The 24546-nt window shown below is 44.5% G+C and overlaps 1 protein-coding gene across 1 annotated transcript in view; it reads right to left on the bottom strand.

The window, feature by feature from the left end:
* The window catches only part of BRINP1 (BMP/retinoic acid inducible neural specific 1), a 173976-nt gene that overhangs the window by 22662 nt on the left and 126768 nt on the right, over positions 1-24546 (bottom strand). Inside the window, exons 6-7 of the mRNA XM_017664395.3 lie at positions 6445-6681; positions 1811-2033 (exon numbers count right to left, since the gene is read on the bottom strand). Coding sequence (XP_017519884.1) covers positions 1811-2033; positions 6445-6681 — 460 coding nt within the window. The remainder of the gene's footprint in view (positions 1-1810; positions 2034-6444; positions 6682-24546) is intronic.

The following is a 24546-nucleotide window of genomic DNA, read 5'->3' as shown; positions in this document are numbered from 1 at the left end:
CAAAATAATTACCACAAACTAAGTGCAAAGCAATGGACTAGGAGGGAATGGGGAGAAACAGAGATGAGCAGAGGCAAATGGAAAAGGAGGAGGTTTCATAATGGAGAAATAGAGGTAATATGCAGACTGGAGCAGGTGTTTTATATTAAGGGGTCTTAAAATAAGGAGCCTTCTGTAATGGCTGGCGCAATCAGGAAAGACTTCATGGAGGAGGCAGCATTTGATCTGAGTCTAGAAAAATGAGAGAAAGATGAGTGCATGAACGGGTTGGGGTGGAGGGAGACCCCTTAGGAGAGTATAGGGGCTTTTCATTTGAGTGCCTGTAGAGCTGAGTGACTAAGAACATAGTATTGAGAGTCACAGAGTCAAGGGGGCATCTTGCTGCTTCCTCTAACGTCAGGATTTCCAGACCTCAGCCGGATTATTCTTTGTTGTGTGGACTGCCCTGTACAGTAGAACCCCCACATCCATTATGACACTCAAACAATGGCTTCAGAAATTTGTAAATGTTCCCTGGGGACAGAATGGCCTCCAGGTGAGAACCACTAGCTTACACTGCAGTTTTAGACCAATCACTGGACCTCCCTGAGCTTCAGTTTTCTGATCTGTGCTATGGGGTAGCCACCATGTATATAAATACATGGCTGACACAGCATCTGTCAAGTGACTGTGACCTAGCCTCAGTCTTTTAAAGAAGGGATCTCTTTAAATAAAATTCAGTGCAGAACCCCCCAATATGAAACGGATGAGTGTGGCTGCTCTCGCTGAAGCAGGGTGCACAGCCTCCAGGCTGCCTTCTTGCCCTCCCGTGATGCCTTCATGCAAACGCTAGAGGCACCACACCAGAAAACTCCAGATGCAGCTCCTAAGTGCCCTGGAGAATGGAGTCTGAAAGACCTGGATGGAGACCCGGCTCCTTCCACGGGGCTTCCTGAGAGTGACCCTACATTCTGTGGGGATGCGGGCCCTGTCTGTCTGGTTCACCTCTGCCATCCATCAGAAGACACTGTATGAGGCGAGCAGGGCCGGGACTGGGGTGAGGTCAGCGAGGCATCGAGGCACAATGCCCTTAGGGGAGGGCCCTGCACCAGCACGATGGCGAGGGAGTGCCTCCTCACATCCTTGCTAAAGACAGGCTTCCCAAGCTCCTGTCATCTGCATTCCAACTTTATACTGTAATATTCCCATGTCCTTGTACTTACAGTTACTTAATATTTTCTTTGAATCAATTAAGCCAAATATTTACCTGATTATTAGAAACCCACTATCACATGCTTTCAATGGAATGGGAGTTAGAAGAATAAAAGTGTGAAAATAAATATGAGGAAAATAATAAGTTCTAGCCAGACACTGTTGGTAGGTACCCTTTCTGCTCCCTCTACTCCAGGCCCTGATCAAAAGCCCTTCATAAATAGGTGATTGATTAATTAATTAACCCAGTTTCTTCACCATTAAGATGGGGATGCTAAAATCTGCTATGCCAAGCAATTTTAAAATTAAATAGATAATACATTTTAAGCAACCAGAATAATGCCACAGAATAGTCGGGGCTATTAGTTCCCTCCTTCAGTCAGACACAGAGCACAGAGGCTGAACATTCAGGGTATATTCAGGAAACACGAAGAAATCTAGCAGCTGGAGCCAGAAGGCGCGAAGCCAGAGATAAGCCAGAAAACTGCTGGCCTGGACCACAGAAGGCCTCCCTTGCCACCTCGGAAAGCCCCACCCCCTTGTGTTTGCCTTTGCAACAGTGAACTAAGCTAGCAGCAGGTCTGAGCCTACAGGAGCCGGGGCAGATGGCGGCACTTACCTCTCTCTGGGCAGCTGGTGGTTGGGGTTGTGACGGCAGCGGACACTGAGGCCGAAGAGCTTGCGGGCGGTGCGCTGGAGCTTCTGCCTCTGGGCCTCCGTGGCGCTCTGCAGGAGCTTGTAGCGGTTCTGCAGGTCCCAGTCGTTGCCCCAGTGCTGATGGATGCTCCCGATGGTCAGGAAGTGGTTGCTGGGGAGACGCTTCATAAACGATTTAAACTCATCTAGCAAGAGACAAGGGCCAAGGGGGAGGGCTGAGCATGATTGTTCCCATCAGAGGCAGCCCCAGATGTTTAGTCCCACCTACCAATAAAGCTGGCCTGCAAATAAAGCCGGCTTGTTTGGGGCCCCAGCACACCGCTCTAGTCTGCTCTGCTCTTACGGGGCAGTGCAAAGACTACTCCCCTTCCAGAGAGGGCTCTTCTACTTTCTGTTGCAGGAATGAATCTGCACCCTGCGTCCTTGCTGAAGACAGGGCTTCCCAAGCTCCTGTCATCTGAATTCCAACTTTATACCGTAATATTCCCATGTCACTTGTACTTACAATTACTTAATATTTTCTTTGAATTAATTAAACCAAATATTTACCCAATTCCACATTAGAAACCCACTATCACATGCTTTCAGTGGAATGGGAGCTAGAAGAATAAAAGTGTGAAAATAAATATGAGGAAAATAATAAGTTCTAGCCAGACACTGTTGCCTGCTAAATGATCAAACCCCTGTGCCTGCTCTCACTTGGAAATCTGGGAAAGAAGCAAGTGATAGAGGGGTGTTAAAGGCATATTAGCACCAACTGAAACATTCTCTTTGATGGTATCTGCAGGTTTGAGAGAGAGCTGAAACCCTCCACTCCCCACTGTGTGATCCAGGCTCTTGGAGGTTGCAGGCAGGCACCGCTTACTGCATGCCACACTTAGTGAACTCCAGCTTAAGAGACGGGGACAAACTCTCGGCGCTTCTGGGTACAGGATTCTGCCTCAGTTTGGGAGGCTGAGCTTCAGAGTGTCAGCATGTGCTACAACTTAAAACACCCTTAGAAATGATCCAGGTCAGCTTTGTTGTTCTACATGTAGGGAAACTGAAGCCCACAGTGGGAAAATGATTTTCTGAAGAGAGAACAGCCCATGAGTGACCCAAGCTGCAGTTTCCAATGTAATATTTACCTCCCACAAAGCCCCCTCAACTATTCGGAAAATTAGGTTGGGTTTTGCATATATATTATAATATATATAATATACATGTAAATACTCTGCATATGTGTGTGTGTGTATGAAATCTGCAACTTAATATAAAACCTAGAAGGAAATTTTGGTACATTAGGCACTCATTTCATTAAAAAAAAAAACCCTACATAGCTCTCAGTAAGCACTAGGCTCAGTCTTAAACACCTAACAGATATAAATGATTTGACGGCAAACCTACAAGGTGGTCCTTTCAGTGCCCCCTTTTATAGAAACTAGGACACAGAGATGTTAATTAACTTAGCAAGCCCACAGAGCCAGTAAGTGGTAGAATTAGAACTCTAGACTGGCTCTCAGTACTACGCTCTTACTTGGCACACTGCAGTTACTCTCATCACAACAAAGAAGATCAGTGTATTGGGAGAAAAAAACAAACACACCACACAAAAAAAGCTGCTGCAAATAGGAGGCTCTGACTCCCGGAAAACCTCAGGCACCTCATCACTGTCAGACACGCATGAGTTACAGCTGCATCTTGACTCCTGAACAGCTGTATGGCCATTATTCTTTCATGCCTCAGTTTCCCCAATGCCTTAGTTTCCCATCTGTCAGACAGGTACAACAGCATCTAATCCAAGTCTTGGACTGGTGATACAGGACTGTGTCTTGATACACAGAAAGTGCTCAGCGGATGGTAGCATAAGGCGACAGGGTAATACACGACTGCATTGACTGATACTTTCAGAGAGCTGCTGGAGGCAGGAGACTTGCTCTAAGGACTCTGGGTTGCTTTAGCCAGCCCACCTCCCCGCCATGGAAGACCTGCAGCTCATACTGTAGAGGGCTTGAACATTGAAGGTGAAGGGTCCTGTGCTGTATAGACTCTGTTGGACCCGGAGACAGAGCAATGTCACCCAGTGCGTAGGAAGCCGCTGGAGAATGGAGAGTCAGAGGTATTTGTACTGATTGCTGAATCCGTGTGGGTGTGCATGCAAGTATGTCTATCTGGCTCTCTAAATGAACACATGTGTGTAAATACATATATGTGTATGTACATATATATGTAGATATTGACACAGATATAAATAGCCAAAGAATTCACAGACTGAACATTGAAGGTGAATTTGGGTCAGATAGGAATATATAACCTAAAAGCTAAAATGACTTTAATTTTCTTGACTGAAAGTAAAAGGGTTCCCTCCCAATAAAAGAAGTATAGACCTCATTGTGGATGTAAAGTAGGTCCTATCTGACCACCGCCACTCGAGTCATGAGGGAATCAATAACTTTTACCTGTGGCCAGTCATTAATCCCTCCAAATTACCTGGTGCTGAGTCACAAAGGCCATGGGGTGAACATGCAGACAAGGAAAATACACATGAATGGGCCACATATACATGTGTATATGGAAGGGTTTGCCTTAATGGGTAAAACCATTTCAAATGGATAAGCACAGAATATCTAGAGTAAAGGTGTGCTCTTGTGTGGAGAAAGCATGACATGTGAATCATTTCCGTGGCCTCTTCAGCTTACTGTGCAGCTTCTTCTGCATTTCCTCACCCACCCCCCACCCAAAGCGTCTTCTCTTCCCTGGGAATAAGGATTATGCGCTAAAGATCTCTACTGCTTGTGTACACAGCCTCTCCCCTACCCCCGCCCTGCTTTTTATTAGCCACCAGTAGAGTCTCTCCACAAAAGTATTTTATCAAATGCTTCTTGTGTTACAGCCAAATAATTAATCATAATACATTTCCAACGTGACCCTCTCTTTTATGAATTCCCAGGATTTTAAATGGACTAATGAGTAGAGGCTCATAAGGCATCCACAGCTCCATTCGAGCTGCACGGCGCTGTGAGAACAGACTCAAGCACCAGGCACTCCTAGAGCAGGTTGGGGGCTTAGAGTTCATTGCAAACCAGTGGTTTTCAAACACAGCCCAACAGAGCTCGGCTTTTACCTGTGGTACACAGTGGCTCCGAGGTATGATTCTGTTTGATCAAAGGATTTCTTGGCTAAAGATAAATAAATTCAAATATTAAAAACACAAACATGTCCTCTCATTTATTAGATGAGGGAACTGAGGCCTGGGGGTGAAGCAGAATTAATAAATGACAAAAGCTGCTATGACCACTGGATTTGGAATCAGGGATTCCATTAGCGACCCTCATTTACTAATGACGTCACCCTGGGGAAAACACTGGGCTCAGCACCGTCCCTCGTCTATGATACAGGAATGTCATTATTTACTTTAATGCAGTTGTTGTAATGGATTTAAGGAATACAAAGTTGTTTTAAAAACAGTAATGCTGTATACATATGTCCATTTCCTTAACAGTTAATTTGGGCATGTATTATATGCCAAGTATGTAGGTGGCCTCTCTTAGAAGTCTCAAGGGTTCCCAAACTTTTCATGGGACTGAGTACAGTCTTCTTTCCAAACCTGCCAGGTATTCTAACTCAGCAAATGGCAGGAACATCCATCAAACTGTCTGACAAACATGCCTAAAAGAAGTTCTCAGATCTGACCTCATACCCTCGTTTTCAACTTTCAAAGCCAATCTCATACCAAGCCCTGCTAACTTTGCTTCTAAATATCTTGGCATCACTGCATAATTCCCATATTTACCACCTACACCACCTACTACCTCCAGCCATCTCTCCTGAGGGCACCTTGTGATGGCCTCCCATTGGGCCACCTGGGCTCACCCTCTGACCTCTGCACCACCGCCAAAGGCTCCTTCCCAGGAGGCCTCTCCTGACCTTCCTGACCCCATCAGCCTCCACCTCTTCTCATCCTTAACACACATACCAGAACTGTTGCAAGTATGTGCATGGTTATATGACTAATGCTCAGCTTGCCATGAACTAGAAGCTCCATGAAGGCAGAGATCCAGCTCTGACCCTCATCTACTTTGTGGCCTTGGGTGACTGACCTTCCTTCCCTGAAATTCATTTTTGTTAACCATGAAAAGCAGGGAACAGCTAAGTTGCCTGAAAAGTGACTTCCAACTTTGACAGTCTGTGAATTCTTTGGCTATTTATAACTGTATCAATATCTACATATATATGTACATACACATATATGTATTTACACACCTATGTGTTCATTTAGAGAGCCAGGTAGACATATTTGCATGCACACCCACACGGATTCAGGAATCAGTACAAATACCTCTGACTGTCCATTCTCCGGGGGCTTCCTACACACTGGGTGGCATTACTCTGTCTCCAGAGTCTATACAGCACAGGAGTACAAACTCAGTAATGCTGTTTGTTGTTCTGCTCAGTGGAGATGTATTGAGTGTCTACTGCATGACAGCTGCTAGACCTGGCTCTGGACCCTCCGAAGTGAAAGAGTGGGGGTCCCTGCAGTGACCCCGACCCCAGCTAGACAGTTCTTGTCTAGACCTGGCCCTGGGCCACGTGTGCAGTAGTACTGAGGCTCTCTACCTGAGTTCTCCAGGTCCTTATAAGCTTCAGCCCAGGACTTGGCCATGTTGGCCAGCGTGAACTCCATGATCTGGATGTCGGTGAGCGGGCAGTTGCACTGCGGGAACTCTTCTGCACACTGGCACCGACACTGGCTGTTCTGGCACACATACTCCCCCTCGCCGTTGCACATGATGTAGCTCAAGGCCGACTGGACGAACTTCTCTTGCAGATACTGAGGGAAGATTATCTGAAGACCTGTTTGAGAACAGCAAGGAGGGGAAAACAAATGGTGAAAAAAAAAGTGTTTCATTAACAGTTCCAAAAGGTGACGCGTAGGAACCTGAAGCTGCTAGCTTTCTCTCTGAGCACTGTCACCAGAATATTTCTGGGCTTGCCTAGATCCAGACAGGGCACATTTGGGGAGGCCTCCAGTTCCATCACTTCTACTTAAAATTCCCAAGTCAGACCTCGGCCACCTCTGATATGCACGCTCTATTCTGTTACATTAAAACTGAAGCTCAAGCCAGATCTGATACATACTATTCCCATTTGGGGAGAAAACCCTTAGAGAGCACAAGATTATTGTGTTTTCTCCTTATTTCCTTTATTTCTTCCCTTTTCCTATCTTCAAATATTTAGGAACCCTATTTATGAAGCACAAGTCCTGAATCAGGCACTAGGTCTATAAAGATTAAAAAAAGACACATCTTGCCCTTAGGGAGCTTAGATACAATCCGCAGGGATAGACATGGACACACATCATCAGAACACAGCTTCATAGACCTGGGGCAGAGATGGCCACGCAAGGCAACAGGACAGCAGAAGACTGCAAATAACACTGCTCAGGTAGCAGAGACCTTTGCAGAGGAGATGGGCCTTGGGCTGGCAGAAAGGTGCATGAGAGCTCATATGAAAAGAACAGGAAGCGCATTCCAGTGAGAAAGAGCAAAGGCAAAGGCGTCCCGCAGCCGGGTGCTGCTGCTGGTGAAGTGCATTTGGACGGGGGTGGGGGTGGGAAGTGCGACGCTGTAGGAGAACAGGTTTTAGAAAAGGAGCAGATAGATGCCAGAGTGCAAAGGGCTTTATTTAAATATGCTGAGGAATTTGGACTTTATCCTGTGGATAATGAGGATACTTTGGCCAATTTCATGGGTAAAAGTGATATAAGGAGAGTGATACAATTTACTAAGGCTATGTATCATAAAAATAATTAGTGAAGATGACGCCGATGAGAATTTTCTCCTCTTTGCTCTAAAGATGAAGCAGCCGAGGCCCACTGAGGGGACATGACTAACCTGTGGTTATCAACTGAACACTCTTGACCAGATCTCATGACCTTTTCTCTATACCTGACAAGTCAGTCTTAATCCTGAGAGCCAGTGATGGAGGAGGATTTATCTGGGCGTGAGCATTAATCCTGCACCCTTGGGATGTCAGCACAGCAGGCTGCTTCCCAGGGCGTCCAGAGGACAGCTCTGGCCCTGGTTCGCTAAGGCACTTTCACCTGAGGCATTTCTCTCTGCCTCATTTGGAGCTGCTAAAAGTTTGAGCCACCAGTGCACATGGGCGTAAGGGTTTTACTACCCCTGTATTAGAGCTGCATTATTTGGATTAAATTTCTTTCTCTTTCATGCTTCAGGGACACCCCTTAATCCTACTCATCAGGGATTTGCTGGATAAGCTCAGCATTGCTCTCACTCTTCTCACTCTCTACTTCACAATAGTTTCTAGATGTTTATCTTTCCTTCTCTTACCTTCAAATTATTTTTTTAAAAAGCCTGATCATTTCCACCTGTCTCCACATGGCAGCTAAAAAAGACTATGTTCAGAGGGGCATTGTGGGAAAGGAGACTGTGCCTCCAGCATGCCTTATGGCAAGGAACTATTATAAAGTATTTAAAATGCTAGGCATTGCTAGAAACAGGTTCCTCTACTTACTACTAAGACTTCTCAAGCAAGTTATTCAGCCTATCTAGGGCTCCATTTTCTCTTCTCTAAAATCAAGTTATTTTTAATATCTACATTAGAAGGTTGTTGAGAGGATTAAGTGAACAGATTCCTGCAAATTGTCTAAAGACAAGTCCTGGCACACAGCAAGTAAACAATAAATGTCATTTATTCCTATTTTTGATGCTGCTGCTTCTGATGATTGTGAGAAAGATGTCACTCCTCTGATCAAAGTTCTTAAAAGTTTCAACAGGACCTTAGAATAAATGAACAAACTGTGGGCATTTAATCAGAAGAAAATACTCAGAAGATATTCTCTAGAGATCAGGAGAGATTTCACAAGAAGTAGGGTTTAGAATTCTGTGCCTGTTGAACCAGCACGGGTGGGAGGGCTTCAGGAGGTGGCTCGTATGCCGCAGTGCCTGGAAGGCATTCTACCAGATAGAGGAGTACAGCCTGAGCAGTGGTCTCCTGCAAGGCTGGTGAGCTCCACACCAGTGAACAAGGGGTCATATGAGTTAGATGCACTGCTCAGAAGGGCTTACTTGGATGAGGTACAAATATCAAAAGATGGGGCAAAACAAATCAAGCAGTAAAGTCCCTTCTAAGTCAAGTCTACAATTCTTTCAGAGTTTGCATTACTGAGTCATTTTATGTTTCACCATTTTCACTTCCAGAGCGAAATTTATTTTTAGCTCATCCCAATCCCCTATGGGCATCTGAGTCTATGGATTGGGGTTAAGTTTCTGTTGGAGCTCTACAGACTATACTCTTCAGGCCTGTTTTTCTAGCTTGCTCATCATTTTCTTTCTCCCTTTTATAGGGGATAAAATATGCTATTCTTGGTCCCAGCCCAAAAGGAATTTGGGGAGAGCATTTTTAGAAAATTGCGTCAAATCGTTTCTCCGTTTGGCAAGGATACAAAAGGCAGTATTACCTACCCCATTTAATGCAACTGAAAACAGATGAAGTTTGGGGTGGGGGGTGGTTTCTGGGAGCAGCTGAAACACAAAACTGATTGCTCTTTAAAAATGGAAACTCAGAACATGCCGAGCTGTCTCTGAGGCAGAATCTCCTGGGCAATTTTGAAAGAGAATAATGAAGACATAGCAATTAAGAAGCACTTTTCTGCAAAATGTCATTACTGTTTAAAGTTACATAACCATTTCTACGGCAGCGGAGGTTCACACAGCAGTCAGCGCCAGTCGTCTCCTCATGACCTGTGTCCGATGAAGAGGCTCATTGCTGACCTGCTAGATTGGCGCCTGAAGCCTGCCGGCTTCAATGGGAGTCATAAATAATGTGGAGCGGGATTTGGCCTGTGGAACCACTGTGTGAAAGATATACAGCTGCCGCCTGGGATCGAATATTCTGTCCCCACAGTTCCCAAAGACACACACACACACACACACACACACACACACACAGGAAAACCTGAGAAAATGAGAGAAAAAGGCCACCATTATTGCCGAGCCTATAAATTTTGGCTGACAATGCCTGGGAAGGCAATAGTTGAGAGTTTCCTTGACACACCAACTCACCCCTGCTGAACATATATGCAGTACTTCCCCTCCCCGCCCCAATCTCACTATACAGTAAAAAAAAAAAATCTTGTTACTTTAAAATGCAGTGTTTCGCTGCTCTGCAGAGTGAGTGGGCACTGGAGATGGGGGAGCGCCCACGTCAGCTTCCTTCTCTCTTCCTGATTTCTGCCCCATCCTCCCCAGTCCCTCCCCCCACCTCACCTTCACACAAAAGATTCACAATATTGTTTGTCCTCTGCGTATAGTCCTTGTGTCTGAGATATCATTTCTCCTCTCTGCCGCATGAAAGCACATCTCTATTTCCTTGCCTCCCCCCTTCCTCTTCCTCCAATAGTCTCTATTTTCAGAACACACCAGACATCCTGCCCTTTTCTTCAGTCCCTGCGTCGCAAGTCTTACTCAACACTCTTTGCACTCATCCTTCGCTGGGCCTAGAATATATTACCTTCCCCAAATCTCTGCATGGCCTCCGTCTCCTACAGTCCCAACCTTCCCAGATCACCCAAATTAAATCTCCACTTCTGTCTTCCTCCAAGGATTAGTCACTGACTGAAAGTATCTTCATTTGTTTTCATGTCTTTTTCTACCTCCCTGTTGGACAGTGGGCTCTATAGGGGCGAGGGTCTTGTCTGTGCTCCACAGACACCCTCCTCCCAGAGTGTAACTTAAGGCCAAACCCAGCGTAGCTCCAGGCACTCGTCTGTTGAAGGAATACACTAGCCTCTTTCTCATACCAACTGGAAAGAAAGCTGTCCTTAAAAGCTTTGAGGATGTTGGAATTGAAAAGCAAGATGACCCTCCCGAGGCTCTGCAAATAGAGGAACAGACTCAGGACCTGCCCCCAGGGGTTCTGGCTGAGTTCTGAAGCCTCCGGGCTTCCAGCTCTCCTGCAGGCAAGAGGCACACTAGGGGCTCAGGGTCCCTGGGGCAGCTCTGGTGCTGAGTGGCCTCTGGGGCTGTCTTAGGCTCTCTGAAACTCTGTTTTCATGCCCATCAAGTTAAAATCCCAATGATCACCTTCTGGGACTGCTGTGAGGAGTCAACGAGGGGAGAAAAGGAATAAACATCACTTAAGCCAGAACCTGGCTGTTATGGACTGAATGTTTGTGTCCTCCCAAAGTCCACAGGTTGAAACCCTAAACCCCCAAAGTGGTGATGTTAGATGGGGGGCCTCTGGGAGATGATTTGGTTTAGATCAGGTCATGAAGGTGGGGCCCCCATGATAGGATTAATGCCCTTATAAGAGGAGAAGACAGGAAAGCTTGAATGCTCTCAGATGTGCATGCTTGGGTGCTCCCTCTTTCTCCCTCTCTCCGTCTCTCTCTCTCTCCCCCTATGAGCAGCCACCCAGGAAGGGCCACGTGAGCACAGAGTGAGGGCACAGCGGTCTGCAGGCCAGGAGCGTGCCTTTACCAGACACCAAACCTGCCAACAGCTTGATCTTAGACTTCCCAGCCTCCAGAACTGTAAGAAATAAACATCTCTTGTTTAAGTCGCCCAGTCTTCGGTATTTTGTTACAGTGGCCCTAGCAGACTAAGACATTAGCACAATTAAGTGTTCAGTAAGTGCTAGGATCCCCCACTTCCACCATTATCAGAACATAATCCATTACCTGGACCAAAATGAGCCTTTCTTGGAAAATCCTCCTTGAGTAGCCTCATTTAGGTCAGCAGGATACATGCCAAGAGAGCATTTTCTCTTAATAGCAGTATAGTCATTACTAGAGGTCATTGTTCTTTATCATTCCATTGTTTGTACTTCAATTTTCCTCCTTCCTTCCTCCAACTTCCCTTCTTTTCTTCCCTCCTTCCCACACATGTTGCTTAAGCCCTACCATGTGCCAGGCACCAAGCCGTGGATACCTGGGTGGGTAAGGTAGGCAGTTCACAGTGTAGTCAAGGAGACGGATGTGTCAAGCTGCTTGGAAGCGGGGACACCAGCGCTGTGTCGGGAGACACAGAGGAAGAGAACCTAACCCGGAGTGCAGTAGGGGCGGTGCAGGATGCTCTCCTAGCCGAAGCGGCATTCAGGCTGAGACCTGATGGGCTTGCAGGAATTAGGGGATCAACGATCCGCAGAACAGTTAGAAAGTGCAAACAGCATGTGCAAAGGGCTCGGCGACAGAAGTCCTTCCAGCGGAGACCCAACACTGCCATCGCCGCCCTCTAAAGGTTCATCTTTTTTGTTTGTTTGCTTCCAAGTTCCCTAGAGAAGAGTTCTAGCGCATTAGAAAAGATAAAAACTCCAAAGAGAAGAATGACACAGAGTAGAGATCTGTCAGCTCATCAGAGGAACAGTATTTCTTTTTTTAAATTGAAGTGTAGTTGATAGACAATATTATACTGGTTTCAAGTTTACAACATAGTGACTCGACACTTATCTACATTGTTAAATGCTCACCCCAGTTAGTGTAGTTGCTATCTGTCAACACAGATATTACAGTATTATTGACTATTCTCTGTGCTGTGCTTTCATGCCCATAACTAATTGATGTTATAATTGAGATTTTGTGCCTCTGTATCCCCTTCATCTATTTCATCCTTCCACCCCAACCTCTCCCCAATGGTTACCACCAGTTTTCTAGGCATCTATGAGTCTATTTCTGTTTCATTTTTGCTTTATTTTGTTTGCTTTATTTTGTTTTGTTTTGCTTTATTTTTTTAGATTCCACACATAAGTGAAACCATATGGTATTTGTCTTTCTCTGCCTAGCTTATTTCACTTAGCATAATCCTCTCTAGGTCTATCTGTGTTGTTGCAAATGGCAGATTTCTTTCTCTATTTTTTTTGGCTGAATAATATTCCATTGTGTATGTGTACCACATCTTCTTGATCCATTCATGGACAGAAGGACACTTCAGTTGCTTCCAAATCTTGGCTACTATAAATAATGTGTCTATAAACACAGGGGTGCATCTATCTTTTCAAATCAGTGATTTTGTTTCCTTTGAGTAAATTCCCAGAAGTGAAATTGCTGAATCATATGGTATTTTGATTTTTAGTTTTTTGAGGGACTACTATAACTTCTTTCCACCAGTTTACATTCTGACCAACCAAAGAGCAACAGCATTTCTTAAAGCAAGAAGGATCAAGGGTCCTTGTCCATTAGGGACAGGGAGTACATCTGAGATTTAGAAATAGAAATGAGGGCTTACTGCATTACTGAGATTCAACCACTGGGGATCATTAATGTGACAGAAGAATTTCAGGGGAACCCGACATTGGCTTCCTGGAGATCTCTAATGATGTCAATGCTGCTGTCCAAAGCAGGCACCCAGTTCAGGTGGACTGCCCTCTGTAAGCCAGGGAACATTTAATGTCTGGAGAAGAAGACCCAATCAACAAACCTAAAGGTGCCCCTAAGATCTGGAGATTGTATTCCATCCTTCATTTCTGGCCTGATGCTGCTCTTTTGCTGTTAGGAACTCTTAGCCTGTTCTTCCCTCTTTTAATAAACAGTAGGTGGGGACTTGTTGGAGGAGACGCTTCCTGCCTTCTAGGGACACAGAGGGGCTTCTTGGAGATTCGACACTCAAGCGCAAAATCCAAGTACAAGAGATAAAGGCCTTAATTAATAATTAAAACATAAAATGTAGCATTATGCCTGGTATACAGTACATCTTTAATAAATATATTTCAAACATTCGAATTAGTCATCTTTTATGAAGATGAAAGAAAATAAGCCTGGAGACAGTAATTTTGAAAGACTTTGTGATGTATGTGGGATGTGGGGAGAGTCCTGAAACATGAGCATGGTCTAAATAAATAAAGAAGGGCAGCCATTGTATTCCAAGCAGAGCATATCTTGAGCAAAGGTGAGTCAGTGAGTGAATACCTTGGATCAATCTGTCTTGTTCAAAGGGAAGAACTGTATAGCTTCCTTATTTTTTTCCACTGTTTTATTTTTATTCTATATCCTAATTATCTAATATAGTAGCATTTTTGGAGGAATTACTCTTTTCTGACCTATTTCATTAGATATTAAATGCGCGATCTATTATAGCGCCAGGAGGAAGAGGGAAACATACGGGTTCTATTTTGGTTGAGCAGAAATATTTTTTCTACCTGCACTTGCATCAGAATGTGGCCCCCTGTAGAGATCTCTGAGCCCTACTGGAGTTCCAGCTGTTGTCTTGTACCTGCTAAGTTCTGCTTGTCAAATTCTGTCCGTTTCTGAAAAGCATGAGGTGGGACAAACAAAAGGACTGCACCTTTTGCAAGAAGTGGGACTGATCCCCTTCCTTGTGAAAGCCCGGAGATTTTAGACTGGCAGATAAAGGACTTTATGGCTCCAATAGCCATTCTGAACTCCAGTGTAATGAAGGCATGCAGGTCAATTACCCATCTGTTTGTGTTTCTATTGCTGTGAATTACAGTATCCATCGCTGACAGCTCATTGGAGTGGAATGAAAATAAGACGATAATTCACCGGGTGAAACTGTGCAGAAAGGGCGAAAAGGCTATGATCTCATTCAGAACTTCAGCCCTGTTTCTGTGATGGGTCATTTGCACTCTGGGAAATGAAGAAAGGCAGCTACCTGGGGGGAAAGTGGGTGGGTCCTGGCTCCCTTCCGGATAGAGTGAGCTTTTGTGTTCCCAAGTAGTACCATCTATCCTGTGGAATCTGAAGGAACTGACTTGGAGCCCTTGGATTAAATATATAGGTAAATGAAGTTCAGCACAATAAAACTGAAGCCTTCTTAACAATCTGAAGTTTTGAGGGCTGGAACAGATTGCTTTAGTAGGTAGAAGACTCTCATCGTCGGGAATGTACAAGCAGGATTAGAAAGCTGACATGGCAGGTGTGGTCTAAAGAACCCAAGGTCCAAACGGCATGTGGTAAACTGGGTTATCATTAACTCATAGTTAGTGTTTCTTCCTGCAGCATCCTTCCTTTAAAAAATCAACCCCCCATGCTCGCAACTCAGATGAGTTCATGTGACACGTTCCGGCCAGGGAAATGTGAGTGCAAGTGATGTGTGCCACAGAACCTATGTAGGTTCATCAATTTCTTTTTTCCAATTACCATAAGAATAGGAACACAGTGTTCCATATAGATGCCACCAGAGAAGCAGATTCACAATTGACTTGTGATCACGATGTAGCATCAGTAAGAAATGAGCATTTACTGAGGTTCAGGGATTGTTTGCACGACATAACTTAGGCTATACTGAAAGATACAAGAGTTGATATGGTTCATGGGCCAAGTTGACCTGCAGCCTATTTTTGTAAATTAATTTTACTGAAACAGCCACACAGATTTGTTTAAGTAGTATCAATAGCTGCTTTTACGTTGAAAGAGGTGAGTGGTTGCAGCAGAAACTTTGTGTGGCTCACAGAGTCTAAAACATTTATCCAGCATTTTATACAGAAAGAGTCTGCTGACCCCTATACTAGTTGACCTCTAAAATTCTTTCAACCTTGATTTTCTATGAATCTGCTCTATGCTGTTGTTCATTCATTTATTAAGCAAAGATCAATTAGGCATCTCTGATGTGCCAGGTACTCTTCTCGGCTCTCCAAAAGGGCAAGGAACTAGAAACAAAATCCTTGCTCCCATGGAACTTACCTTTTAGTGAGGATGAAAGTGAATAAATAAAAACAGAGGAGGATTTAAACCGACAAAAGCAGTTGGGAGAAAGGGGACTTATACATGACAATTTTAACTTTGAAAAAAGAGAATGTGATCTAAAACCATGAAATCACCAAGGATAAGGAGGCTAACATATTTTTAAAGTTCAATTTCATAAAATTTCAACATGAGCATACCACTGACGCCTTAAGAAGAGGTTGATTCAATTCAAATATATGCTACTTCATAGAATTCATGATAAAAACCAAATCTGTCCCCTATATATCTATGTTACCTGATCCCTAGATCAGCTCATGTCTCCAAATTCCTCCCTAATCTATTTCCCTTTCCTCGCCACATTCTGCCACACGACTGCTCAGTTCTCTCCTGTTCCAACCTGGGCTCCAGCTCTTACTAACTCATGACCTTGGGAAGTTAAGACGAAAAGCCTTAACTTCTCTGATTCTTAGTTTCCTCATGAAAGCTTCCATTCTAGGTCCAGTGTAAAAAGTGCAATGCTATATATGGATTGTGGTGGTATCTTGATCACATGATTGTATATGTTTGTCAAATTCATAGAGCTGTTCACCTCAAAAGATGAATTTTCCTGTATGCAATTTATATCTCAAAGAATTGGATAACAAAATCAATTACATAACACATATGAAGGGCTTAGAACATGATTAGTTAGTTATTCAACTAATTCATTCCCTATCTTCACCCTGTTCTTTATTGCTTTCCCTGGAGGCCTTTGACAATCTCAGGTTCCCTCTGCTGGCCACCAAGAGTACCTTACGAATACCTAAAATTCTAATAGGACCCTTATCACTTCGCACTATGTTATGTTTATGTTCCTCCTGGTCTGTGAGCTCCTTGATTGTTAGGGCAGTGCTTCATTCCTCTCCCATTTCCCTGTCATCTAGCACATTAGTGGGCTCCCAGTAAACGTGTTTGGATGAAGGTGTATTTAGACAATGTGTTTCAGAGGGTACTGTGGTTCTCTGCTGAATGCTTAGCATGCTCCCCCTCTCTAGAGCCATCCTTCACGATCATCTTTCCCAACCTGAAGCTGTTTTAACTCCAACTCAGTAGTGAAAGAGACAGGCACACAGAAACAGCTGAGTGAAAAACAACGCAGATCCAAAAGACGTCCTAAGAGAACAATGATGTTGAAAGTCTTGACCGCTAATTCCAGCACACATTTTGTTCTGGATCCATTGCTGCAAACTGTGATTCTTGAGGCCTGTAACTGTTTCTTGTATTTCTTTGCATTTTTTTTCCAAGATATCAAGCACAGGGCTAGATCATACTCGGTGTGTGAAAATAAAGCAGTTCAATTCAACAGCTATTAGGAAAGTCTTTTCACCCACCAGTTTACTGAATCAGGTGTTGTGCTAGATGCTAGAGATATAGAAAATGAGTAAGACACAGTGTCTGACCTCAGGAAGCTCCAGTTGGGTGGGAGAACAAGATTCATAAATACACCATTACAATAAAATAGACACAAGTTTCAGTAGAAGGTAAAAAGTAGACCCCTCTACTTTTATAGCGGTAAAGAAGTCAGAAAATTGGACAAGATTGATCCCAAATGGTATGTACATTCCAGCATTTGCCATGGTATATGCCCCAGAATCGTAAATCTGCAAATGCACACAGGATCAAACACACTCAGGTAACTATTCAGTCCACCTCTTGAGACTCATAATACACATTAGCACAGTTAAGGCACAGAGAAGTCCTGCAGTAAGTAAGCGTAGTGTGGTTTATGTTGTTTAATCCAGTGTTTCAGGAATATCGAGTTTTGGCTAAGTTACTGTGTGGTAACAAATAACCTCAAAACTCCAGTGGCTTACAACCACCAAAGTTTATTTCTTGCCCACATTTCATGTTGGCTAGGCTTTGGCCCTGCACCAGATGTCTGCATTTGGATCGAGACTGTTGGAGCAGCTTTTCTCAGGTCTACGCCCTTCTCATGACAGAGGGAAAAGAGCAAAAGCCAAGCCAGACAGTGTCTCCTGAAGTGTCTGCTGCAATGAGGCATGCACTACATCCTCCCACATTCTACTGGCAAAAGCGAATCACATGGCGACATCCAGTGTCAACTAGACAGGAAGTATACATCCCACAGGACAGCACCACCAGCCTCAGGGCAATTCACTGCACTGTGCAGTCCTGTCAGAGGAAGGGAGCAATACAGTTATAGAATCTAATCTATCGCAAATAAATTTATTTTTGTGCCAAACCTTTTTAAAAAAAATTGTAATTACCGTATGATCCAGAAATTCCATTTTTCAGGTATAAACCCAAACGAATTGTAGACAGGTATTCTAACAACAACTTGTACACAAAGGTCCATAGCAGCACCATTCACAGCAGTCAAAGAATGGACACAACCTAAATGTCCCTTCAACTGTGAATGGATAAACTAACTGGTCTGTCCATACAGTGGAATATTACTTCAGCCTAAAGAGTGAACTATTGATACATGCTACAACATGGATGGACCTTGAAAACATTTTATTAAATGAAGGAAGGCAGGCCCCCAAAACCCACATATTGTATTATTCCAGTTTTATGAAATATCCAGAATGGGCCAATCCATAGGCACAGCAGATTGGGAGTTGCCAGGGGCTGGAGGAGGGCAGGAATGGGGAATGACTGCTTAATGGATACGGAATTTCCATCTGGGATTTTGCAGTGATGGTTGCGTAACACTGCAAAAATACTGAATGCCGCTGAAGTGTGCATTTTAAAATGGTTAACACGTTCAAGTTTATGTAATATATATTTCACCAAAATAAAAAAGTTCAGATGAAAACTAAACTGACTTGACAATTCAAATGAATTCAGATCAATAAATACTGAGCACCTACTGTGAGTCCTTAAAAAAAAGATATGGCTGCTTCTCTCAGAGATCTTAATTACAAATTTAATAGCAACTACATACAATTCTGCACATAACACAAGGTGAAATGTGTCTAGAAAAATAATCGAGGCCCATGGAAGCTGTTTGCAGTGCCCAAGGAGAGCTTAATTCTGACTAACACAAATTGTGAGGAAAAAATAAGGATTGACTTAATAATCTCAAAATAATAAACAGGCACCATATTTACATGGAGTCAATGAATTCATTTTCATGGGTGATTTATTTAGGTTTTGAGCATCCTGATGCCTGGTTGCTGCACAATCAATGTGATCAGCAAGGAATTGAGTGGGATACAGTTGGTAAATCAGGTCATCACTATGTGGACCATTTATCAGTGGGCTTTCCATGCTCACTGCATACTCGGCCACGGGTCTGTCTGAAAGGTAGAGATCCCACATGCCTACAGTGCCAAGAGACAAGTTGTCTGACGTCCCTTCTCTCAACATCAGCTAAAATCCCATCAGAATTTTCACCTCTCTCTGTGCAAGTCTGAGTCCTGAGTCACTGAACAATTCCAGATTTGCCCCAGTCAGAGGCAGCGCGTTTTGTAGTCATATACCCCTGGAATGCTGCAAGGCCTCAGCAATCATCTGTTCTGGAGGCCTCTGAGTCATATACCCCTGGAATGCTGCAAGGCCTCAGCAATCATCTGTTCTGGAGGCCTCTGATCTTTCCTGGTCCTGGATCCTTTGAGAGTATGAGAACAGCTATGCAAACGGCATACCTACACACGTATACGAGGAGGCAGAAAGTCTTAGGAAAATCCCAGACTTTCGAAAGAAAGTAGCCAAACCTATAAGCACACAGAAAGGGCTCTAATAAAGGCACGGGTGTGATGCATGTGTTCCAGGTTGAGAAACAACAGGGTGGACGGTCTAAAAGCACTGCCATGACTGCCCCTGGCCTCAGGCTCCTGCACTGCCATGTGCGAGGTAGTTAATTTGACTTCTGTGAACCTCGATGGTCAAATCTGGAAAATGGGTCTAAGTTAAGGTTTACATGAATAGTAATATAAAGAAATGAGCTCTATACTCGGTACCTGAGAATTACCCTACTAGTAAATCACAGCTATGTTGATCACTTTACAGCAGACGTGCTGGTTTTCAGGTTGGCTGCTGTCTACATGTTTTCCAATTAAATGCAGAACAGTGGCTCTGAAGCAGAGGTGCTTTCATTCCCGTTTTGCAGATTAGAAGACCTCGAGAAGCTCACACTTAATTAACTAGTCCGAGGCCTTATCACTGTCAGATCCGCTCTCCTGATCCTCCCCATTTTCTTTGTTTCCTGATTGAATCTTTAATTGGTATCTTCAATCCACTTCTTAAGAGGAACTCCACTTCTCACACGGCAGAGAACAGAGCGCTCCTAGGCCCAGACAGGAAAACCAATATTTGGAAGCAGCCGACTGGGTGGAAGTCAGCAACCCCCTTTGTCATGAGGCACTTCTCTTTGATTCAGCAGCCTGCACAGGCAGAGCCACAGGAAGGCAGACACCCGGTGCTCACCAGACAAGAAGGCCTTAAGTCCCGAGCCGTTGCCTGTGGCCCTGGGCTCAGTCTAACAGGGGGACTCATCCCAGAGCTGCTGATCAGAGCAGGCACTGTCAGCATCACTCGGCGCTCCACCCTGGGGTCACAGGCCACATGGGGTGACGGGGTGTGGGAGGGGAGGGGCATTATGAAAAGGAGACCTAATCCTGTCCTGCCCCCTTTCTTCTACTACTGCATCCAGGCAGGGGCTTGCTCCCGTCCTCCCCACACCACACCGGAGATGTGCTGTGCCTCCGGAGCTCCCTGAGAGGAGGAGCCTGGGGAGCCCAGACAACCAGGAAACAAAAGTCAGGAGACCTTGAGGGAGTGATTTCACCTTTCTGAGCCTCAATCCTTCATCTGTATAATGGGGGGCATGATCCCCTCTCTCAGCTGGCGGGAAGGATAACCTGGCTATTGGACATCAGCACACTGCCTAAGAGTTCCTTTCTTTCTACTGTGATTATTTTGAAAGTAATCATCTCTGCTCTGTTTATGATGCCCCCACTACTAGGAAGGCCTGTGGAAGTTTCTTCTCTTCCCCAGCCGCCGCCTCCTCCTCCTCGTCCCCCTCCTCTTCCTCCATTGCCTCCCTCTGTCTCCTTCCTCTCTCTCTCCCCCCCTCCTCCACCTGCTCCTCTGCCTTCTTTTCCTTTCTACCCACCTTCCCTTCTCCCTGCCTCCTTTCCCGCCTGCCTCCTCCTAACCCTCTCCCTTCTATTGTCCCGTCAGCACCAATCATATACAAACATCCAGCCGGGCCAATACGCATTGGGTTCCTGTGTCCACAGCTCCACTGCACAAGATAAAGAATGAAGTTGGCAAAGCAAAATCCCTTTTTCCAAAAAAAACCTATCCTCTACTCTAATAGAAGGGATAAAACCAAACACGAATGAATAGGTTGCAAGGTGAATAAAAAAAGAAATCACGCCATAAAAGAGGTCTTAAAAGAGGCTTTTCAGAGGAAGTGGCATTTGGAAGATTAAGGAGCATGACTTTTGCTGAAAGACGTATAAGATCTGATGCAGAAGAGGCACGAGCACTTCTGAGGGGCGCTGCCCATGCAAGCTGGCACAGTGGCTGGCAGACAATAGGCTCCTAGGAAATGGCCATTAGGGTGAACTGGATCCACTGGATCCAGTATGATGTGGAATGAGAAGTAGAAGAGTTCAGAGAAAGAGGAGCTCGCTATGAGCTGGGTGATTCATTCATTTAATTATTTATTCATTCATTTGTAAATTCATTTAACAAATATCCTCTGAGCCCCTTATGTACCAGGTTCTATGTATTATGCTAGAGACAGAGTTGGTCCCTCCCAATGAGGAATTTACACTTCAGCTGGGAAGTCAGGCTAGTAACAGGACCGTCGTGCTCTTGTGTGACAACCCCCGGGGAGGAAGGTGGGTAGGATGCCTAACCACGGGGGCAGAGGGGGTAAGCAGCTTTCCTGGGAGAGGTGGAGCCCAGGAATGGGAGCGATGACGTGTACAGGTGCAAAGTAATAAACAATACAAATTTTAGAAGTTGTCTGTAGTGAAAGGTAAGAAATTCTACAGGCCTGGAATTCCAAAGTAAGGGAATGAGTATGTGTAGGATGGTAGAGTAAGACAAAGCCAGGAAGACAGGCTTGGGTTTGATTATGTTCTTGGTGCCAAGTTAAGAAGCCTGAACTACAAATCAGACTCTCCAGAGGCTGTGGATGGGTTTTAAGGAGGGAAGGCAGCATCTGACTTGATTTGAAGACCACACTGGCTGCCGGTGGGGGTGGGTCGGCAGGAGGGCTCAGAGTCAGGGTGACTGGTTGGCTGATCTCTGCCATGGGGGGAGGGGCTGGGCCAGGACAGGCTTCCTGCCGAGGGGATATTCATGTTGGCTACTGCAAGAGGGACCAAACACAGTGAAACCAAGAAGGGAGGTCACTGAAGGCATGAAGAGATTGTGAGTGCATGAGTGATAGGAAATAGAGCCCAGTCGGAAGAAGCTGAGGTTTCAAGCAGACAGAGGAAAAGGTAAGAAGGGGGAAGAAGGAGGAGGAACTCTTTGAGATGAACAAGTGTAACGGACCATTTGAATGTGAGCATTAGGAGGAGGCTCTTAAAACACAGCCTCCTCGGTGGTCCTGTCTGGGGTGCAGAGGGCAGCTTATCATGGTTTCAGCCCGTATCCCCACACTGCCTGGCCTCCCATCTGTTACAGGCCTTTATCTTGTTTCCTTCCACTTTCTCTTTGGGGAACTGGCAATAAGCTAGTGACCATTTTCATTAAGAAAAGTATCACATGACACTGAATCTCAAATGTCATTCATTATAAAACACACCATTGTTTTATGTACATTATGAAAAGTACACCCTGCCAATTAAACTAGGACACACCCTCAGTTGTAAGAAACATTCTAATGTAAGAGATAATTACGATTTAAAAAGTCATGCAACTTAAATCTATAAAAAGTGATCAGAAGTAGCGTTCAAGAAAGAGTCCCCTATGAATTGTATCCACCCCTGGGCCCAGAGATAGTCTCTACCCTCCATTCACCCTGGATGAACTGGCAGGTGCTCTTGCCTAAGGCAAAGAATTCCGGTCACACACAAGACGCTTATACGGGCTTGCCTGCTCTACTTTGACCCTAAAATAACCCCTCTTGCTTGCAGAATCACTTTCCCCTCCCCCTCCCTGAATAACCATTCTCATCAGCATTTAAGTATTTTGCTGCTTCTGTATTACAAAAGAAGTTCCCTGACTCCACATCACCCTCTGCTTGTGTGCCTCTTACTGCCATCCTCTTCGGCAGCGCTGGCTGTACATCCCCTGCCCTCGCTTCCTCTCTTCCCGTTCTCTCTTGAACTCATTTCCTCAAGCTTTCCTCATGTCTTGTCAAGGTCAGTCGTGATCTTAATCATCTATTGGCAGCTTTTGACACAGTTGACCACTTTCTCTGTTCTGGAAAACATTCTTCACTTGGCTTCCAGGATATGACACTCACTTGCCTCCTTTCCCACCTCCCTGGCCACGTCTAAGCTTCCTTTTTATCATCCTATTCCTCAGTATCCTCCTGTCATCCCAACCCTTTAATACTGAATTCCCCAGGTCTTAATAACTGGATTGCTTCTTTTTTCTACCTACCTTCTCTCCCAAGGCAATCCGATCCAATCTCACATCATCAAATACCATCTCTATGCTAATTTACTTCCCTGGTTCTCTCCCTTGGCTTTCCAAATGCCCACTCAGTATCTACACTTGCATATATAATAGACTTCTCAAACTTAGGTTCAAATTCAATTCCTCCTGCCCTATCAGAACGGACTCCTCCCACCGTCTTCGTCCTGTCCGGAAGGTACTTCCTTCATTGCAGGTGCTCAGGTAAAACTTTGGGATCAGCCTCCCCTTCTCATTTCCCCTCCCAACTACCTCTCAGTCCATCACCAAATGCTGTCAGCACTACTTAAAAATACATCCATAACCCAATCAACTCTCACCACCCTCATCACCATGATCACGGTCCAGGCTGCCATTCTCTCTTGGCGTGATTAACACGAGAGCCTCCTCACTGTTTCTTTGATGTTGTTCATGCCCTTTATAGACTTTCCTACATAACAATCAGAGTGAATCCTTTAAACTGTAAATCAGGTCAAGGTAGGCCACTGCCCAAATTTGCAATGGCTTCTCATTTCATCTAGAGTAAAATCTAAAGCATTTTCCTCTTTTTACAAACCTCCACGTGACCTGTTCCCTCACTATGTCTCTGATGGTACAGAAAATATATCTCTCGGTTTACTTGTTTTTTATCTGCTCCCCCAAAACCCACACACTAAATATAAACTCCCCAATGACTGAGACTTGGCACATTCACTGCTCTATATCCAATTCTCAAAACAATATCTGACATATACCTGGTTTTCAACAAACACTGCTAAATGAATGAGTGGAAGTACATGTTAATACATTTTTGGATCATTCCTAGCTTTCAGCAAAATATTCTCTCTGCATCCCTTTCCACATCACCGAGCTACTAAGGCAGCACTCTGCTCTCTGTATACCTCACCAGATGGATACTAGATTAAATTACACGACAGTGTCAGTAAAACACTCAAAGGGCTTCTTGGAGAAAGAAGCATAAAAATAAGAAGTTATTATTATGATATTAGCATTATTACTACTAGTGCGGCTGTTCCTGTTTTGACTACTAAGAGCCTCTGATCACTTCCATGATCCATTCTTTCTCATTTCTAGTCTCCGCCAATCCTCCTCTTTCTTTGTCTATTTCCTCTTAGTTCTTTGCCCTGTTTTGTGAACATTGCATGAAACCCTATAAGGCCAATGTCATGAGCCTTCATCTACCAAAATAAACTTCTGCAGAACCTCCCTTACAGCCTCGTGCACAGGAATTAGGAGAGGAACAGACAGCAACAGCAGTTTGAGAAGAAGCTCTTCAGTTGGGCTTTCAGGATTGAAATTCAAGTTCAATCACTTATTGAATAAGCTCTCGCAGCCTGTTACCTCACCTAGAAAAGAAGGCTGTTGTTGATGCCTTCCCCACAGGAATGATTCAAAGAGTAAAACTTTAATAAATACCATTATATAATACAAATAAATGTAAGTTAAAA

The sequence above is a fragment of the Manis javanica genome, chromosome 2 (assembly GCF_040802235.1).
Source record: "Manis javanica isolate MJ-LG chromosome 2, MJ_LKY, whole genome shotgun sequence".
Classification (NCBI taxonomy): Eukaryota; Metazoa; Chordata; class Mammalia; order Pholidota; family Manidae; genus Manis; species Manis javanica.
This window is presented reverse-complemented; position numbering and strand designations above follow the sequence as displayed.